This window comes from Nerophis ophidion, linkage group LG02, assembly GCF_033978795.1.
Source record: "Nerophis ophidion isolate RoL-2023_Sa linkage group LG02, RoL_Noph_v1.0, whole genome shotgun sequence".
NCBI lineage: Eukaryota > Metazoa > Chordata > Actinopteri > Syngnathiformes > Syngnathidae > Nerophis > Nerophis ophidion.
In genome coordinates this window covers 5,982,629-6,003,350 of record NC_084612.1, presented here as the reverse complement: position 1 = coordinate 6,003,350, position 20,722 = coordinate 5,982,629, and the positions used below count along the sequence as shown (strand labels likewise).

Here is a 20,722-nt window from a genome sequence, read left to right as displayed (position 1 = left end):
TTTTAGCCAGTCATCTGTTAATTGTGTGAGAGCTGTGCATGTTGAATAGCCAGTTTTATATGCATGTTGAAAGTCTGAATGAATGTTATTTATAGATAAATACTTTTGAATTTGCTTAAATATAATTGTTTCCATTAATTTTCCTAATACTGGTAAAATGCTAATGGGCCTACTATTTAATCCAGTGAATGCTTCGTTCCTATTTTTTGGTAGAGGAGTCACTCTTGCGACCTTCCATACTTGAGGATAGATTCCTTCTTTAAAACTTAAGTTAAAAATATAGCATATCGGACTGGCTATTATTCCAGCTGACAACTTTAAAAGTCTACTATCTATATTATCATGACCACAAGGTTTGTCAGATTTCAATTCAGACAATAGATTCTCAATTTCCAATACATTGGTGACTGAGAATTCAAATGTACATTCTTTGTCCTGCATGATATCATTTTTAATAAGTGACTCAGATAGAATACCACTTACAGGCAGCATGCCATTTCTTATAGTATCAACTTTACTTATGAAATAATTGTTGAAGTAATTAGCAATTTCTTTGGGCTTGGTGATAAATCCTTCACCTGATTCTATAAATGCTGGTGTTTTTCCCATTTTATCTCTACCCATGATTTGATTGAGAGTACTCCAAAGTTTTTTGCCATCATGTTTAACTTCTTCAATTCTAGATTGGTAGTACACCCTTTTTTTCTGTTTATTTAATTTGGTCACTTTGTTTCTTAAAGAGCGATATGCTAGCCAGTCCTCTGAGCTACCTGAATCTACAGCAACTCTTTTCCATTTATCTCTATCTTTCATCAAGTGTCTCAGGTCAGAGTCAAGCCAAGGGGCTTTGACAGATCTGACGGTGAGTTTCTTGATGGGTGCATGCTTATCACAGACAGAAGAAAATGACTTCATGAAAGAATGTATGTATATATATATATATGTGTATTTACAGTATATATATATGTGGGTATGTATGTATATATATATATCAATCAATCAATCAATGTTTGCTTATATAGCCCTAAATCACTAGTGTCTCAAAGGGCTGCACAAACCACCACGACATCCTCGGTAGGCCCACATAAGGGCAAGGAAAACTCACACCCAGTGGGACGTCGGTGACAATGATGGCTATGAGAACCTTAGAGAGGAGGAAAGCAATGGATGTCGAGCGGATCTAACATGATACTGTGAAAGTTCAATCCACAATGGATCCAACACAGTCGCGAGAGTCCAGTCCAAAGAGGATCAAAGACACAGCAGCGAGAGTCCCGTTCACAGCGGAGCCAGCAGGAAACCATCCCAAGCGTAGGCGGACCAGCAGCGCAGAGATGTCCCCAGCCGATACACAGGCGAACAGTACATGGCCACCGGATCGGACCGGACCCCCTCCACACGGGAGAGTGGGACATAGAAGAAAAAGAAAAGAAACGGCAGATCAACTGGTCTAAAAAGGGAGTCTATTTAAAGGCTAGAGTATACAAATGATACAAATATATGTGTATTTACAGTATATATATATGTGGGTATGTATGTATATATATTTATATATATATGTGTGTGTGTATTTATTTATATATATATATATATATATATATATATATATATATATGTATGTATTTATGTATATACAGTTTGTATATATGTACTGTATATATATATGTATATATTTATATATATATGTGTGTGTGTATTTATTTATATATATATATATATATGTATGTATATATATTTATTTATATATACGTGTGTGTGCGTAGGTGTGTGGGAGAGTGAATGTGTTTCTGTATAATTGTTAGTGCGTCAAAGAAACCCATATTTTTTACCTTTATTTATAGTCTAAGAAAAAATACAAAACATTGCTGCATTTTGTTGTTTGACGGAAAAAAACCCCTTGTAGTCTCAAATCTCATGAAGACAAATGCTGACACTTTTTAGCAGACTTTTTAGTGAACCAGGATTTGATCTTTTTCTTTTTTGACACTTTTTGTTGCCAGGTTCTTCTGTGTTTGTTAGTGTGGCCTTCTTCTTCCTTGGCCTTAATGGAAGCTCAGGCTGAGCCACACCATGTTGAACTGAACCGAACTGCACCACGTTGCTCATGTCGAGCCAGTCTCTTTCATGCCGTATTTGTCCTCCTTGCCTCAAGCAGGAACATCAGAGTTTTATTAAACTATTTTTTTTTAAAAACCCCCATCAAAATAATAACAACAATGTTGCATCATGAAGGGTTCATCTCGTTCTCAGCCAACACGAGGCTGCTCTTTTTTTTCCCCCCTAAGCATGAATGCAACGCTGTGTTTTCAGCTGGCAAGCACTCTTAGCTATCACCATGCAGATACCTGGAGAAACGTGTGTGTGTGTGTGTGTGTGTGTGTGTGTGTGTGTGTGTGTGTGTTCTGCTGAGGCAGCAGGTTGTCTGGTGGGGGTCGAGAAGATCTTGTGCGCCTGGCAAAGCGGACCATTAACCCACCGCCCTGAGGTGTGACCCGGGCCAAATCCAATATTGGCTCCGGCATCAAGGCCCAGGTGCCACTCAGGGTTCAAAGCCAACAGATCATCAACGCTCCTTTCGCCCTCCTCATCAAATAATAACGGAGTCAATGTAAATTCCTCCAGACTCCCACTATCCTACTCGCGCTCACTTTGGATCAGAAGCAAGGAGAGAAGACGTGATAGTAAAAATGGTCCTGTACAAAACCCAAAACCAGTGAAGTTGGCATAATTTGTTGTGGAATTCGTAGATAAAAACAAATGATTTGAAAATTGTTTTCAACTTATATTCAATTGAATAGACTGCAAAGACAAGATATTTAATTTTCCAACCGAGAAACTTAATTTCTGTTTTGCAAATAATCATTAACTTGGAATTTAAGGGCAGCAACACATTGCAAAAGAAATGGGACTGGGGAATTTTTACCACTGTGTTACATGGCCTTTCCTTTAAAGGCCTACTGAGATGAGATTTTCTTATTGAAACGGGGATAGCAGGTCCATTCTATGTTTCATACTTGATCATTTCGCGATATCGCCATATTTTTGCTGAAAGGATTTAGTAGAGAACATCGACGATAACGTTCGCAACTTTTGGTCGCAATAGAAAAGCCTTGCCTGTACCGGAAGTAGTAGACAATGTGCGCGTGACGTCACGGGTTGTGGAGCTCCTCACATCTGAACATTGTTTACGGGGCGGCATAGCTCGGTTGGTAGAGTGGCCGTGCCAGCAACTTGAGGGTTGACGGTTCGATTCCCGCTTCCACCATCCTAGTTACTGCCGTTGTGTCCTTGGGCAAGATACTTTACCCATCAGTTCCTAGTGCCAGCCACACTGGTTTAAATGTAACTTAGATATTGGGTTTCACTATGTAAAGCGCTTTGAGTCACTAGAGAAAAGCGCTATATAAATATAATTCACTTCACTTCACAATCATGGCCACCAGCAGCGAGAGCGATTCGGACCGAGAAAGCGATGATTTCCCCATTAATTTGAGTGAGGATGAAAGATTTGTGGATGAAGATAGTGAAAGTGAAGCACTAGAAAAAAAAAGGCGAGGGCAGTGGGAACAATTCAGATGTTATTAGACATATTTACTAGGATCATTCTGGTAAATCCCTTATCTGCTTATTGTGTTACTAGTGTTTTAGTGAGATTATAAAGTCATACCTGAAAGTCGGAGGGGTGTGGCCACAGCCAGTGTCTCCGCTGGGAGGAGGTAAGAGAGTCCGCAGCTGCAGGAGGACGCAAGCTCCGCCCTTGTCTACATTAAGAGCCGACTTATTACCACAATTTTCTCACCGAAACCTGCCGGTTGACATGTGGTCGGGAACCATGTTCGCTTGACCGCTCTGTTCCATATTAAAGCTTCACCTTCGGGAATGTAGACAAGGAAACTCAGTATTCTTCTTCTTCCAAACACGACGAGTTGAGTTTATAGCAAAATGGATACATGGATGATACAGCAGAGGATTGGGAGAATGTCATGTGGTCAGATGATAAACTCAACTCGTCGTGTTTGGAGGTAGAAGAATACTGAGTTGCATCCCAAGAACACCACACCTACTGTGAAGCATGGGGGTGGAAACATCATGCTTTGGGGCTGTTTTTCTGCTAAGGGGACAGGACGATTGATCCGTGTTAAGGAAAGAATGAATGGGGCCATGTATCGTGAGATTTTGAGCCAAAACCTCCTTCCATCAGTGAGAACTTTAAATGGTTGACCAAATACTTATTTTCCACCATAATTTACAAATACATTCTTTAAAATTCCTACAATGTGAATTCCTGGATTTTTTTCACATTCTGTCTCTCACAGTTGAAGTGTACCTATGATGAAAATTACAGACCTCTGTCATCATTTTAAGTGGGAGAACTTGCACAGTCAGTGGCTGACTAAATACTTTTTTGCCCCACTGTATGTAGACATACACGCGACATACATAAACATATATATTCAAAAATGAGAAAGATACAAAAAATACATGAAGATTAAAAGAAGAGCACAAGTAGACTTTGACAGAGATATAGCAGAAAGTGGTTTACCATATATGGTATGTGCGGTACGGCTCGGTTAGTAGAGTGGCCATGCCAGCAGCTTGAGGGTTCCAGGTTCGATCCCCACGTCCGCCTTCCTAGTCACTGCCGTTGTGTCTTTGGGCAAGGCACTTTACCCGCCTGCTCCCAGTGCCACCCACACTGGTTAAATGTAACTTAGATATAGGGTTTCACTATGTAAAGCACTTTGAGTGACTAGAGAAAAGCGCTATATAAAATATAATTCACTTCACTTCACAATTATAGCACACTATTTAGTAAAATACTTTATAGATGTATATATATATATAAGAACATTTGACTTCAAGTCAAAATTCCTTAAGGCCAGTGGAACCATGTGATCTCTCCGGGCTAATCAACAAAGAAGGGTGATTACAATACTTTAATTCAATATATTGATACCATTGAACACATCCATCCATCCATCCATCTTCTTCCGCTTATCCGAGGTCGGGTCGCGGGGGCAACAGCCTAAGCAGGGAAACCCAGACTTCCCTCTCCCCAGCCACTTCGTCTAGCTCTTCCCGGGGGATCCCGAGGCGTTCCCAGGCCAGCCGGGAGACATAGTCTTCCCAACGTGTCCTGGGTCTTCCCCGTGGCCTCCTACCGGTTGGACGTGCCCTAAACACCTCCCTAGGGAGGCGTTCGGGTGGCATCCTGACCAGATGCCCGAACCACCTCATCTGGCTCCTTTCGATATGAAAGAGGAGCGGCTTTACTTTGAGTTCCTCCCGGATAGCAGAGCTTCTCACCCTATGTCATTTCGGCCGCTTGTACCCGTGATCTTATCCTTTCGGTCATGACCCAAAGCTCATGACCATAGGTGAGGATGGGAACGTAGATCGACCGGTAAATTGAGAGCTTTGCCTTCCGGCTCAGCTCCTTCTTCACCACAACGGATCGATACAACGTCCGCATTACTGAAGACGCCGCACCGATCCGCCTGTCGATCTCACGATCCACTCTTCCCTCACTCGTGAACAAGACTCCTAGGTACTTGAACTCCTCCACTTGGGGCAGGGTCTCCTCCCCAACCTGGAGATGGCATTCCACCCTTTTCCGGGCGAGAACCATGGACTCGGACTTGGAGGTGCTGATTCTCATTCCGGTCGCTTCACACTCGGCTGCGAACCGATCCAGTGAGAGCTGAAGATCCCGGTCAGATGAAGCCATCAGGACTACATCATCTGCAAAAAGAAGAGACCTAGTCCTGCGGCCACCAACCCGGAACCCCTCAACGCCTTGACTGCGCCTAGAAATTCTGTCCATAAAAGTTATGAACAGAATCGGTGACAAAGGACAGCCATTGAACACATATTTTTCATTATTTTGCAGTCTGTTACAATAATTTAGAAAAAGTTACTGAAATCTTGCAACATGTAAAAGTAGTATTGTTCCTCTTCTAGGTAAAAATAAATATTCAGTAAAACCCATCCATCCATCCATTTTCTTCCGCTCATCCGAGGTTGAGTCGCGGGGGCAGCAGCTTAAGCAGAGAAGCCCACGTCCGCCATCCTAGTCACTGCCGTTGTGTCCTCGGGCAAGACACTTTACCTACCTGCTCCCAGTGCCACTCACACTGGTTTAAATGTAACTTAGATATTGGGTTTTTACTATGTAAAGCACTTTGAGTCACTAGAGAATAGCGCTATATAAAATATGATTCACTTTACTTACCACTATCATTTTAGAACATACGTTTTTTTTTTTTTTTTTTAAAGTTATAAAAGTGCGATTTCATGCACAACTTACAGTGTTTTGTTGATATGTTTTGAAGTGAGCTTAAAGGCCTACTGAAATGAGGGATAGCAGCTCCATTCTATGTGTCATACTTGATCATTTCGCGATATTGCCATATTTTTGCTGAAAGGATTTAGTAGAGAACATCCACGATAAAGTTCGCAACTTTTGGTCGCTAATAAAAAAAACCTTGCCTTTTCCTTAAGTAGCAGACGATGTGTGCATGGCGTCACAGGTTGTAGGGCTCCTCACATCCTCACATTGTTTATAGTTATAGCCTCCAGCAGCGAGAGCTATTCGGACCGAGAAAGCGACGACTTCCCCATTGATTTGTGCGAGGATGAAAGATTCGTGGATGAGGAAAGTTAGAGTAAAGCACTAAAAAAAAGAGAAAAAAAAAGGCGACGGCTCCAGGCGGCGGCAGTGGGAGTGTTTCAGATGTAATTGGACACATTTACTAGGATATTTCTGGAAAAATCCCTTATCTGCTTATTGTGTTAATAGTATTTTAGTGAGTTTCTAAAGTCATACATGAAAGTCGGATGGCTGCGGTGAACGCCAGTGTCTCTGAGAGAAGCCGAGGAGCCAAGATCACAGCTGCCTTTTTGAGCTGCAGGAGGAGGTCGCATAATCCACTCATGTCTCCGGTAAGAGCCGACTTAATATCACAATTTTCCCATGCAAAAACTTGCTGTTTGACGTAGAGAAACATGTTCGCTTGACCGCTCTGTGTTAAAGCTCCACAACAAACAAAGAAACACCGGCTGTGTCTCCGTTGCTAAAGGCAGCTCCAATCCACCGCTTTCCACCAACAGCATTCTTATTTGACGTCTCCATTATTAATTGAACAAATTGCAAAAGATTCAGCAACACAGATGTCCAAAATACTGTGTAATTATGCGATGAAAAGAGACGACTTTTAGCCGTGTGTGGTGCTGGGGTGTAAAATATAGTCCGGAATTTTCATGGATGCAAAGAATTCTGGGTATTTGTTGTGTTGCGTTTATGTTGTGTTACTATGCGGATGTTCTCCCGAAATTTGTTTGTCATTCTTGTTTGGTGTGGCTTCACAGCGTGGCGCATATTAGTAAGAGTGTTAGAATTGTTTACGTCACAACCATCAGTGTACTCTGTATCACCCAGTATGCCTTTCAATCTCGTACGTGTGTTTGATGAAGCTGCATGCAGCATCTTGCTGGACTGGCAAACGGATCGCACATGTTGTGGAAGGCGTCAAAGGCAACGGCTTCACAGCACGCCCTTTTTCTCGTGATCTGGATGAGCACCATCGGATATACGCGAGAATGTTAGCGGCTCCCATTGCCTTCTTTACTTTGTGACACGGCTCAAACTAGCTCTTTTTGTGGTAAAGGTTGCCAATTCCGGATTTATAACAACGGGCGGGTGGCGGGCGGTTACGGTTCTGATAAAATATTGGTTCGGGTGCATGGCGGGTGGTTGACGAATTTAGTGATGCGGTTGCGGATGATATAATTGCCTATCCGCGCATCTCTACCATGTAGTGTAAGCTCCAGCTAAACTAAAACAATTTCAATGCTTTATGCTCCAGCACCCACGCGCGACCCCAAAAGGGACAAGCGGTAGGAAATGGATGGATGGATATTAATTCCGTAGGAATGAAAGCAAATGACAATATTGAGGACAAAAAAAACATGAAACTTGACTATTTTATGGACTTCGGAGTTCCGTGTTGGTGTGCCGTGTTGTGGACCCACCCCCCCCTTCCTCTTATGTGTTCCTGTTCCTGTTCCGGAAAACAAGTCAAACGTCTAAAGAGATGTATCGAAGTATTCCGGCGCGTTGCGTTACGACGGATATGTCGTGTGACATGACGCCTGGGAGCGTCCGTCACAGATAAAATGACAGATGCTGTTTGTTTGCCTCCTGGTTCTTCGTGATTTGGATTTGGTATCTTTTTTTTTTTTTTTTTTTTTTAAACTTCCTTCATTTTACCCGCCGTGACCCCTGTTTTTTTTTTTTCCACGGCAATCAAAGCCAGTACTTGCTCGTCTCCACCATCCTGCTGCTGCTCGAGCGAGGACGGGAACAAACTCTCCCCGGTTTTCGGCGAGTTTCCGTCCAAGCGCTGACCTTTCCGTCTGCGTTTGCATCACTTGAGGCTCCTCCCGTCGCCGCAGGGACTACACTCTCCCCCCCTCGTCCAGCTCCGCCCGCTCACCGCGCCGACATGCCCCCCCTGTGGTTAGTCCTTGTCCATCTGTCCAGGTGGATGCATGGCTTTGATTGGCGGACGCCGTCACCAGGCGTCCTTAAGATTGGTGGTAATTGGCGCGGCCGGGGGCGGGCTCGTCTTTCACACATGGTCAGCTGTGATTGACCTCATTAGATCCGAGAGACGGCTTGAGTCGGGGCCGCCGTCAAGCAATACGTTTTTCTAATTGTCCATAAATGATTGATTATTTGAACACCATTATGTCGGTCCTGTTGTCTTAAGGCAGGGGCGTCAAAGTCAAGGCCCAACGGCCCCCGGGATGATATTTGATTAGTCCCACTTTTTTGTAACCATTTTGAAAACAAATAGTAAATGTATGCATTATCTTGTTATATCTCACATTCTATATTGTTTTTTAGAAAAAGGTTGACATAAATGTTACTTAATTCATTAAAAAAATAAAATACTACAAAATAACAAATTATCTAGGGCCCCTGGGATGATATGTGATTAGTATTAGAACCGGCCCGCAGGCCACAGCCACCTGCTGCTGTTTTAGACGCACTATTACTCCATCCGTATTGGCGCTAGGAATTTTCAAAATGGGACCCCATCAAGTCATCAAAATGGGGTCCCACAATAAATTTTTGGGGTCCCACTTTTTTGTAACTGTTTTATAAACAAATGGTAAATGTATGCATTATCCTGTTATGTCTCACATTCGATATTGTGTTTTGAAAAAAGGTTGTCATAAACGTTACTTCATTCATAAAATAAAAAATTATGAAAAAGGGACAAGTGGTACAAAATGGATGGATGGACAAAATTGATTAGTATTGGAACCAGCCCGCAGGCCACAGCCACTTGCTGCTGTTTTGCACGCACCAATACCCCATCCGTGATGGCCCTAGGAATTTTCAAAATCAAGTCATCAAAATGGGGTCCCGCAGTATATTTCTGGGGTCCCACTTTTTTGTAAGCGTTTTGTAAACAAATTGTAGCTGAGATAGGCGCCAGCGCCCCCCGCGACCCCGAAAGGGAATAAGCGGTAGAAAATGGATGGATGGATGGATGATAAATGTATGCATTATTCTGTTATATCTCACATTCTATATTATTTTTTAGAAAAAGTTTGTTATGAATGTTACTTAATTCATAAAAAAAAAATAATAATACAAAATAACTAACTATCTATGGCCCCCGGGATGATATTTGATTAGTATTAGAACCGGCCCGCAGGCTACAGCCACCTGCTGCGGTTTTAGACGCACTATTACTCCATCCGCGTTGGCGCTAGGAATTTTCAAAATGTGGTCCCAGGGACCCCATCAAGTCATCAAAATGGGGTCCCACAGTACATTTCTGGGGTCCCACTTTTTTGTAAGCGTTTTGAAAACAAATGATAAATGTATGCATTATCCTGTTATATCTCACATTCTATATTATTTTTTAGAAAAAGTTTGTTATGAATGTTACTTAATTCATAAAAAAAAAAATAATAATACAAAATAACTAATTATCTATGGCCCCCGGGATGATATTTGATTAGTCCCACTTTTTTGTAACCATTTGGAAAACAAATAGTAAATGTATGCATTATCTTGTTATATCTCACATTCTATATTGTTTTTTAGAAAAAAGTTGACATAAATGTTACTTAATTCATTAAAAAAATAAAATACTACAAAATAACAAATTATCTAGGGCCCCTGGGATGATATGTGATTAGTATTAGAACCGGCCCGCAGGCCACAGCCACCTGCTGCTGTTTTAGACGCACTATTACTCCATCCGTATTGGCGCTAGGAATTTTCAAAATGGGACCCCATCAAGTCATCAAAATGGGGTCCCACAATACATTTTTGGGGTCCCACTTTTTTGTAACTGTTTTATAAACAAATGATAAATGTATGCATTATCCTGTTATGTCTCACATTCTATATTGTGTTTTGAAAAAAGGTTGTCATAAACGTTACTTCATTCATGAAATAAAAAATTATGAAAAAGGGACAAGTGGTAGGAAATGGATGGATGGACAAAATAACTAATTATCTATGGCCCCCGGCATGATATTTGATTAGTATTGGAACCAGCCCGCAGGCCACAGCCACTTGCTGCTGTTTTGCACGCACCAATACCCCATCCGTGATGGCGCTCGGAATTTTCAAAATCAAGTCATCAAAATGGGGTCCCGCAGTATATTTCTGGGGTCCCACTTTTTTGTAAGCGTTTTGAAAACAAATGATAAATGTATGCATTATCCTGTTATATCTCACATTCTATATTATTTTTTTAGAAAAAGTTTGTTATGAATGTTACTTAATTCATAAAAAATAATAATAATACAAAATAACTAACTATCTATGGCCCCCGGGATGATATTTGATTAGTATTAGAACCGGCCCGCAGTCCACAGCCACCTGCTGCTGTTTTAGACGCACTATTACTCCATCCGTGTTGGCGCTAGGGATTTTCAAAATGGGGTCCCAGGACCCCATCAAGTCATCAAAATTGGGTCCCACAATACATTTTTGGGGTCCCACTTTTTTGTAACTGTTTTAAAAACAAATGATAAATGTATGCATTATCTTGTTATATCTCACATTCTATATTATTTTTTAGAAAAATGTTGTTATGAATGTTACTTAATTCATAAAAAAATAATACAAAATAACTAAATTATCTATGGCCCCCGGGATGATATTTGATTAGTATTAGAACCGGCCCGCAGCCCACAGCCACCTGCTGCTGTTTTAGACGCACTATTACTCCATCCGTGTTGGCGCTAGGGATTTTCAAAATGGGGTCCCAGGGACCCCATCAAGTCATCAAAATTGGGTCCCACAATAAATTTTTGAGGTCCCACAATAAATTATTGGGGTCCCACTTTTTTGTAACTGTTTTAAAAACAAATGATAAATGTATGCATTATCCTGTTATATCTCACATTCTATATCATTTTTTAGAAAAAGTTTGTTATGAATGTTACTTAATTCTTAAAAAAAAAAAAATAATAATACAAAATAACTAATTATCTATGGCCCCCGGGATGATATTTGATTAGTATTAGAACCGGCCCGCAGGCCACAGCCAGGGACCCCATCAAGTCATCAAAATGGGGTCCCACAGTAAATTATTGGTTCCCAAAGATCCTCTTTATGATTTAAAGATCCTCTATATTACCTTTAGCTCTACTGTTTTTGTAGGGATTCGCTGCAAAAACCCTGGATAAAAAATCTTGCTGTTTTTAAGAACCACCTTAAAAAATGTCCTTGTCAAAGATCCTCTATACGACAAATAGCTCTACTGTTTTTGTAGTGATTTGCTGCAAAACCATGGCTAAAGATCTTCTATTTCACAGGATCGCTCTGCTTTTTTAAGGACTGTCTTAAAAATAAAAATAAAATGTTAAAGATCCTCAGTACAACTCAAAGATCCTCTCTACGACTCAAAGGTCCTCCATATAACCTTTAGCGCGCTCTTGTTTTTTGTAGAACTTTGCTGAAATAACCCTTGGTAAAGATCTTCTATTTCAAAGGATTCCTCTGCTGTTTTTAAGGACCGCCTAAAAAATAAATCCTTGTCAAAGATCCTCTATACAACTCAAAGATCCTCTATATGACCTTTAACTCTACTGTTTTTGTAGCGATTTTTTTTCAAAACCCTGGACAAAGATCTTTTATTTCACAGGATTGCTCGGCTGTTTTTAAGGACCGTCTTAAAAAAGAAATCCTTGTCAAAGATCCACTATATGACTATTAGCTCTCTATTTTTTTTTTAGGAATTTGCTGAAAAACTATGGAAAAAAACTCCCTTTTTCATGACAAAAACGTCCCTTTTTCATGACAAAAAAAAAAAAGGATTCACTTAGGACTGCCTTAAAAAAAGTCCTTGTCAAAGATCCTCTATACGACTATTAGTGCTCTACTGTTTTTGTAGTGATTTGCTGCAAAACCCTGTATAAAGATCTTCTATTTCACAGGATTGCAATGCTGTTTTTAAGGACTGCCTTTAAAAAAAGTCCTTGTCAAAGATCCTCTATACGACTATTAGCGCTCTACTCTTTTTGTAGTGATTTGCTGTAAAACCCTGGATAAAGATCTTCTATTTCACAGGATTGCTCTGCTGTTTTTAAGGGCTGGCTTAAAAAAAAAGTCATTGTCAAAGATCCTCTATACGATTATTAGCGCTCTACTGTTTTTATAGTGATTTGCTGCAAAATCCTGGATAAATATCTTCTATTACACAGGATTGCAATGCTGTTTTTAAGTACCGCCTTAAAAAAAAGTCCTTGTCAAAGATCCTCTATACGATTATTAGCTCTCTGCTGTTTTTGTAGTGATTTGCTGTAAAACCCTGGATAAATATCTTCTATTTCACAGGATTGCAATGCTGTTTTTAAGGACCGCCTTAAAAAAATTCCTTGTCAAAGATCCTCTATACGACTATTAGCTCTCTGCTGTTTTTGTAGTAATTTGCTGTAAAACCCTGGATAAATATCTTCTATTTAACAGGATTGCAATGCTGTTTTTAAGTACCGCCTTAAAAAAAAGTCCTTGTCAAAGATCCTCTATACGACTATTAGCTCTCTGCTGTTTTTGTAGTGATTTTCTGTAAAACCCTGGATAAATATCTTCTATTTAACAGGATTGCAATGCTGTTTTTAAGTACCGCCTTAAAAAAAAGTCCTTGTCAAAGATCCTCTGTACGACTATTAGCTCTCTGCTGTTTTTGTAGTGATTTTCTGTAAAACCCTGGATAAATATCTTCTATTTCACAGGATTGCAATGCTGTTTTTAAGGACCGCCTTAAAAAAAGTCCTTGTCAAAGATCCTCTACACAACTATTAGCGCTCTACTGTTTTTATAGTGATTTGCTGCAAAACCCTGGATAAATATGTTCTATTTCACAGGATTACTCTGCTGTTTTTAAGGACCGCCTTAAAAAAAAAGTCCTTGTCAAAGATCCTCTATACGACTATTAGCTCTCTACTGTTTTTATAGTGATTAGCTGCAAAACCCTGGATGAATATCTTCTATTTCACAGGATTGCAATGCTGTTTTTAAGGACCGCCTTAAAAAAAAGTCCTTGTCAAAGATCTTCTATACGACTATTAGCGCTCTACTGTTTTTGTAGTGATTTGCTGTAAAACCCTGGATAAAGATCTTCTATTCCACAGGATTGCAATGCTGTTTTTAAGGACCGCCTTAAAAAAAGTCCTTGTCAAAGATCCTCTACACAACTATTAGAGCTCTACTGTTTTTATAGTGATTTGCTGCAAAACCCTGGGTAAATATCTTCTATGTCACAGGATTGCAATGCTGTTTTTAAGTACCGCCTTAAAAAAAAGTCCTTGTCAAAGATCCTCTATACGACTATTAGCTCTCTGCTGTTTTTGTAGTGATTTGCTGTAAAACCCTGGATAAATATCTTCTATTTCACAGGATTGCAATGCCGTTTTTAAGGACCGCCTTAAAAAAAGTCCTTGTCAAAGATCCTCTATAGGACTATTAGCTCTCTGCTGTTTTTGTAGTGATTTGCTGCAAAACCCTGGATAAAGATCTTCTAATTAACAGGACTGCTCTGCTGTTTTTAAGGACTTAAGGTCTTAAAAAAAGAAATCCTTGTCCAAGCTCCTCTATATGACTCAAAGATCCTCAATACGATCTGCAGTTTTTTGTAGGAATCGGCTGCAAAAGGGCTAGTCAAAGATCCTCTATGTTTATCTTCAGAGCCTTAGAACCATTTGAGACGTTTTGTATATTAAAACGTTCGTTTGTTATCCTCAGGTTTCGGTGGGCTCCCCGGCGGGCTCCTCGACCACGCCCGCCTCCTCGTCACGGCAGTACGCCCGGCAGCGCATCACACGCGTCAACCTCAGGGACATCATCTTCTTCATGGAGCAGGAGAGAGAGACCGCCCACTCGCTGCTCCTCTACCGCGCCCTCCTCAAGTAGCGTCCTCGTCCTCGTCCTCGTCCTTCAGCCAGGTGCCTTCAGATCAGGTGTCAGCTCTGCGTTGCAGCAGGTGACTTCCTGTCGAGATTTTCTGAAGAGAAAAGGTTGTTGATGTCTTAGCTTCATTGAGGGGCCGCCATCTTTTTTTTTTAATTCTTTTTAACGCTTCACATTTCCTCTTCTCGCCCCAAAGTCTCTGACATCACGACCATATAAGGACGTCCTGTTGCTATTTATTCACTTTGTCTTCATCAAGGAAAATCATCTTCCTGGTGTAAATAATCCTTACAATCACCTTAAAAACAAGGAAGATTTTTTTTTTTTGACAACCGTTGTCATAGCAACCGCAACACTGAAAAGAAAACTGTTAAATCACCAAAATGAAGTGGCCTAAAGCCACAAGAAAAAAAACGTATTCACTTGTTCAAACAAGTGAAAAAGTTTTATTTTACCTGCCCTTAAAAGTACGACTTCATTCCTGAATGATAATTATTTCCTTATAAAAATACAACTTTAATTTGTGAGATCAAGATTTTTATCTGTGAAAAGAGTATCAATTATAAAAAAATAATAAGATTAAAAAAAAATTTTTTTGTTTTTACATACAACTTTAAGTATTTTTTTTCCCCCGACTAACTTCAAAAAATATGGTCAGTAATTTTATTTTTTTTAAAATGATTTTTTACAATTATTTATTTTTGCACGATTATGTTTGAGACAAGCACACATGTTTTGTTTTTTATTTTTTATGCATTCTAAATCATAAACAAACACTAGCAAAAGTCAGCTAACAATAGAGGAAATGGAATTCACTCTATTCTGCTTATTAAAGGCTCTAAACACATCCTACATTCGAAAGTATATATTAGGGGTTTTCGAATGAATCGCAATTTTCATTTGTACTTCAAAAATCCATCCATCAATCCATTTTCTACCGCTTGTCCCTTTCGGGGTCGCGGGGGTTTCTGGAGCCTATCGATTAATATACTTATATATATATATATATATATATATGTATATATATATATATATATATATATATATATATATATATATATACTTATATATATTTTTTGTTTATATACCTATATATATATACATATACATCTATATATACTTATATATGGATATATATATTTATATACACACACACATATATATATCAATCAATCAATCAATGTTTACTTATATAGCCCTAAATCACTAGTGTCTCAAAGGGCTGCACAAACCACTACGACATCCTCGGTAGGCCCACATAAGGGCAAGGAAAACTCACACCCAGTGGGACGTCAGTGACAATGATGACTATGAAAACCTTGGAGAGGAGGAAAGCAATGGATGTCGAGCGGGTCTAACATGATACTGTGAAAGTTCAATCCATAATGGATCCAACACAGTCGCAAGAGTCCATATATATATATATATATATATATATGTTTTAATTTTTTATTTTTTATCTATTTTTTTAAATCTGTCCTGTCCATTCAGCCAAACAATATTGTTGATGTAGAAATAAATTAGTCGCACCGGACTATTAGCCGCAGTTATACACCGGTACAACATATTTTGTAAAGGTGTATTATTTACATACCTTAATTGTTTCCAAATGATGCTTGTCATACGGCAGTAAAACGGCTGATCAGACAAAACAGAAGTCATTGTCATGGACCCACGGCCTGCGCAAGCTAGCTGTCCATTTTTGGTAAATTCACGAAACTGAAACATTACAAAAAGTATGTCTTTGTAAGTTAGTAATGATAATACAGACACTTGTAAACGTGTTAGCATATTCAGTAGTGCTAACGATGCTTGCTTGATTACATTACAACAGCACGTAGAAATATGCATTAAAAACTAATTGTTTTAGTTATGTTTTAAAACTTACCAACCTTGCTTGGAGCGATGAATGAAGAATCCATTCGATTAGAAACGCTATGGAGGACTAGTCGACGGAAAGGCACTTATACTTCTGGTTTAAAGCACTAAACAGATGGGGATACTGGAGACGAACTCGTCCAAAAGATAACGCCACAGCACAAACAATAACACAACTTTTCTGTCTCTGTGGGTGTTTAATGAATACTATTTGTTGAATACAACACATTGTGCTCGTTAAAGAAGAAAAATCTATCAATTTGGCCGCACCGTGTTAAAAGGGTGGGGAAAAAATAACAGCTTATAGTCTGGTAGTGTGTCTGTGTTATCCTTTATAATATGAATATTGATAATAATAATAATAATTATAATATATTTTATTTGTAAATAAAAAACCTCTACATTGATTAAACAAACTCAAAGTGCTAGTGTATTAAAAACAATAAAAATATAATAAAAATAAATACAAATAAAAACAACAGCCAAATAGCTAAAACTAGTATGTATATAATAAAAATTAAAAATAAAGGCTTTTTTAAAAAGAAAGGGTTTTTAAGCCTTTTTTTAAAAAGCATTCACAGTCTGTGGTGTCTTCAGGTGGTCAGGGAGAGCGTTCCACAGACTGGGAGCGGCGGAGCAGAAATCAATATTGCTAATACTTGGTTCATATGCAGGTCACAATATGTAGATGGTGTATTTTTGGCCGTTTTGGGATGTTTTTTAGAGTAAAAATAGTCCCGTTACTTGCCATATTATACTAATTAAAATGTATAAAAAAGAAAAACATGTGTTCTTGTCTCATATAAGGATTGGGAATGATAAGGAAAAAAATATATATATTGCAGTTTGCTTTTAACAACACTTATCCCCTCCCCTCTAAAGGGGTCATGTTGGGATTTATTTCTACATTGAAAACACTTCCTTGTGGTCTACATAACAAGTAATGCTGGTTTTGTTGGTCAAAATGTTACATCGATTATGTTTTGCAATCATATTCAAGACGCTTTATGGCCATCTCTTCAGAATGTAACGTTTTGTGGTCGGTCTTAATTATGTGCCTCCATTTCGACAGCGTCTTCTCCCCGTCATCTTTGTTGTAGTTATTAGCGCTTCCACAGCGAGTCTACTGACAGATATAAGTTAGAACTTTACGCGGTTTTGCAATACAAATAACAACAGTGGAGGATGCATGTGCTTGTACGAGCCAGTCTGCCCCACTACAAGAGGATAGGAGCTTACTGGCTACAGTGGCGGACTAGTGCAAAGGTCTTTGGGTACATTTTTTGCATCTATGGAAATATCTGCCGATGTAGGACATGGAAGGCAAGATTGTTTTATAAACATCTCTGTCATGCCTTCACATTTCCGGGACTTCTGCAGACCCCAAATCCACAAAAACAGGCACTAATTGGCAAGAAAAGTTGCTTATGGATAATAGGCCCATTTTTTTCCAATTTTCTATTACACTACTTTTTAATTCAAAAAAAAAATATATATATATATATATACATATATATATATATATATATATATATATATATATATATATATATATATTTGAAAAAATACAACTTTGACCACTATTCACATTTTTTGTTTTAAATGCCACTTTTTTTGTCTATTTTTAAATGTCCTTTCTTTCCGCACAAATAAACTACTTTTCCTTGCGGGAAAAAATATATTAATTAATTTAATTGTACAAGATTACCACTTAATACCAAAAATACGTTGTATCTAAAATATATTTTTAGATTACAATTTTTATGAATGAAATCTAATTTATTTGTTCCTGAAAGGTCACAACAAGAACAATCATACAAAAAAAATAAAAATCAATAATTTTTAGTTCAAAAAGTAGTTAAAAATTGTTAAAAAAAATTCTGGTAGGTTACAACTTTTTAACAAAAACTCAATACAATTATTCTGTATTTCATTTGACAAAATTTGACTTATTGTTGGAAATTCACACTTTCTGTGGTAAAAAAATGAAATAAATAATTTATTTGAAAATTTAAAAAAAAAATCTTGTTTTTTTTTAGTTTGAAAAGTAGTTAAAAAATGTTTTAAAGAACTATTTCATTTTGGTAAGTTACAATTTTCTTTTTTTTTTAACCAAAAATCAAATATTCAATCTTATTCACATACAATTTCTTCCTAAAAAAAACCAAAACAATTATTCTGTTTCTTTTCACAAACATAATTTTTGTTTTGTTTTTTTACATTTTTTTGAAAGAACATATTATTTAGAAAAATAAATCTTTTTTGAAAGGTTTTTTTTTTTAGTTAAAAACAATATTTTAAAAATATTAAAAATAATAATAATAATAATACTTTATTCTCACAGGTTATGACTTTTTACCCAAAATTAATATATGATGTTATTTACATACAATAATTCTGTTTTTCTTTTAAAAAAATTTAAGTTTTCTTGGAAATTTACACTTTCTGCGGTAAAAAATAATAATAATAATAATAATTTTAAATTAATCAAATAAAATACAAAGAAAAATAGAATAATTTTATTATTTTTTACTTCAAAAAGAAGTTAACATTTGTCTAAAAAAATACTTTATTCTGTTAAGTTATGAGTTTTTACCAAAACTCAAATATACGATCTTATTCACATACAATTATTCTGTTTTTATTTTAAAAAAATGTGACTTATTCTTGGAAATTCACACTTGTGGTAAAAATACATATATATATATATATATATATATATATATATATATATATATATATATATATGTATGTTTTTTTTCGTCCTGGTCGTGGAACTGTGGACCAGCTCTATACTCTCGGCAGGGTTCTTGAGGGTGCATGGGAGTTTGCCCAACCAGTCTACATGTGCTTTGTGGACTTGGAGAAGGCATTCGACCGTGTCCCTCGGGAAGTCCTGTGGGGAGTCCTCAGAGAGTATGGGGTATCGGACTGTCTTATTGTGGCGGTCCGCTCCCTGTATGATCAGTGTCAGAGCTTGGTCCGCATTGCTGGCAGTAAGTCGGACACGTTTCCAGTGAAGGTTGGACTCCGCCAAGGCTGTCCTTTGTCACCGATTCTGTTCATAACTTTTATGGACAGAATTTCTAGGCGCAGTCAAGGCGTTGAGGGGTTCCGGTTTGGTGGCCACGGGATTAGGTCTCTGCTTTTTGCAGATGATGTGGTCCTGATGGCTTCATCTGACCGGGATCTTCAGCTTTCACTGGATCGGTTCGCAGCCGAGTGTGAAGCGACCGGAATGAGAATCAGCACCTCCAAGTCCGAGTCCATGGTTCTCGCCTGGAAAAGGGTGGAGTGCCATCTCCGGGTTGGGGAGGAGACCCTGCCCCAAGTGGAGGAGTTCAAGTACCTAGGAGTCTTGTTCACGAGTGAGGGAAGAGTGGATCGTGAGATCGACAGGCGGATCGGTGCGGCGTCTTCAGTAATGCGGACGTTGTAACGGTCCGTTGTGGTGAAGAAGGAGCTGAGCCGGAAGGCAAAGCTCTCAATTTACCGGTCGATCTACGTTCCCATCCTCACCTATGGTCATGAGCTTTGGGTCATGACCGAAAGGATAAGATCACGGGTACAAGCGGCCGAAATGAGTTTCCTCCGCCGTGTGGCGGGGCTCTCCCTTAGAGATAGGGTGAGAAGCTCTGTCATCCGGGAGGAACTCAAAGTAAAGCCGCTGCTCCTTCACATCGAGAGGAGCCAGATGAGGTGGTTCGGGCATCTGGTCAGGATGCCACCCGAACGCCTCCCTAGGGAGGTGTTTAGGGCACGTCCAACCGGTAGGAGGCCACGGGGAAGACCCAGGACACGTTGGGAAGACTATGTCTCCCGGCTGGCCTGGGAACGCCTCGGGATCCCCCGGGAAGAGCTAGACGAAGTGGCATGGGAGAGGGAAGTCTGGGTTTCCCTGCTTAGGCTGTTGCCCCCGCGACCCGACCTCGGATAAGCGGAAGATGATGGATGGATATATATATATATATATATATATATATATATATATATATATATATATATATATAGTCAAAACTTACCAGAATAAAATAAACCACAACAAAAAGATTTATAAAAAAAAAATATTATATATATATATATATATATATATATATATATATATATATAATTCATTTTTTTAATAAATCTTTTTGTTGTGGTTTATTTTAATTGAAAAAGTAATTGAAAGTAGTTTTTAAAAAACTACTTTATTCTGGTAAGTTTTGACTTTTTACCAAAAATCTACTATATGATCTTTTTCACATACAATTTCTTCCTAAAAAACAAAAAAAGATTCCGTTTTTCTTTTTACAAAAAAAATGTTTTTATTTTTTTATTTTTTATAATTTTCTAAAAAAATAATTTCTTAGAAAATGTTTATTATTTTTTATTTTAGTTAAAAAAAAGTAATTAAAAAAA

At 38.4% G+C, this 20,722-nt stretch overlaps 1 protein-coding gene across 2 annotated transcripts in view; it reads left to right on the top strand.

Annotated features, from left to right (window-relative positions):
- The window catches only part of LOC133536309 (transcription initiation factor TFIID subunit 4-like), a 307,989-nt gene extending 290,208 nt beyond the window's left edge, over positions 1-17,781 (top strand). For both annotated transcript variants that reach the window (XM_061876744.1, XM_061876737.1), the window contains one exon: positions 14,279-17,781. In XM_061876744.1, the coding sequence (XP_061732728.1) occupies positions 14,279-14,446 (168 nt within the window). In that variant the 3' untranslated portion in view covers positions 14,447-17,781. The remainder of the gene's footprint in view (positions 1-14,278) is intronic.
- Positions 17,782-20,722: the final 2,941 nt, after the last annotated feature.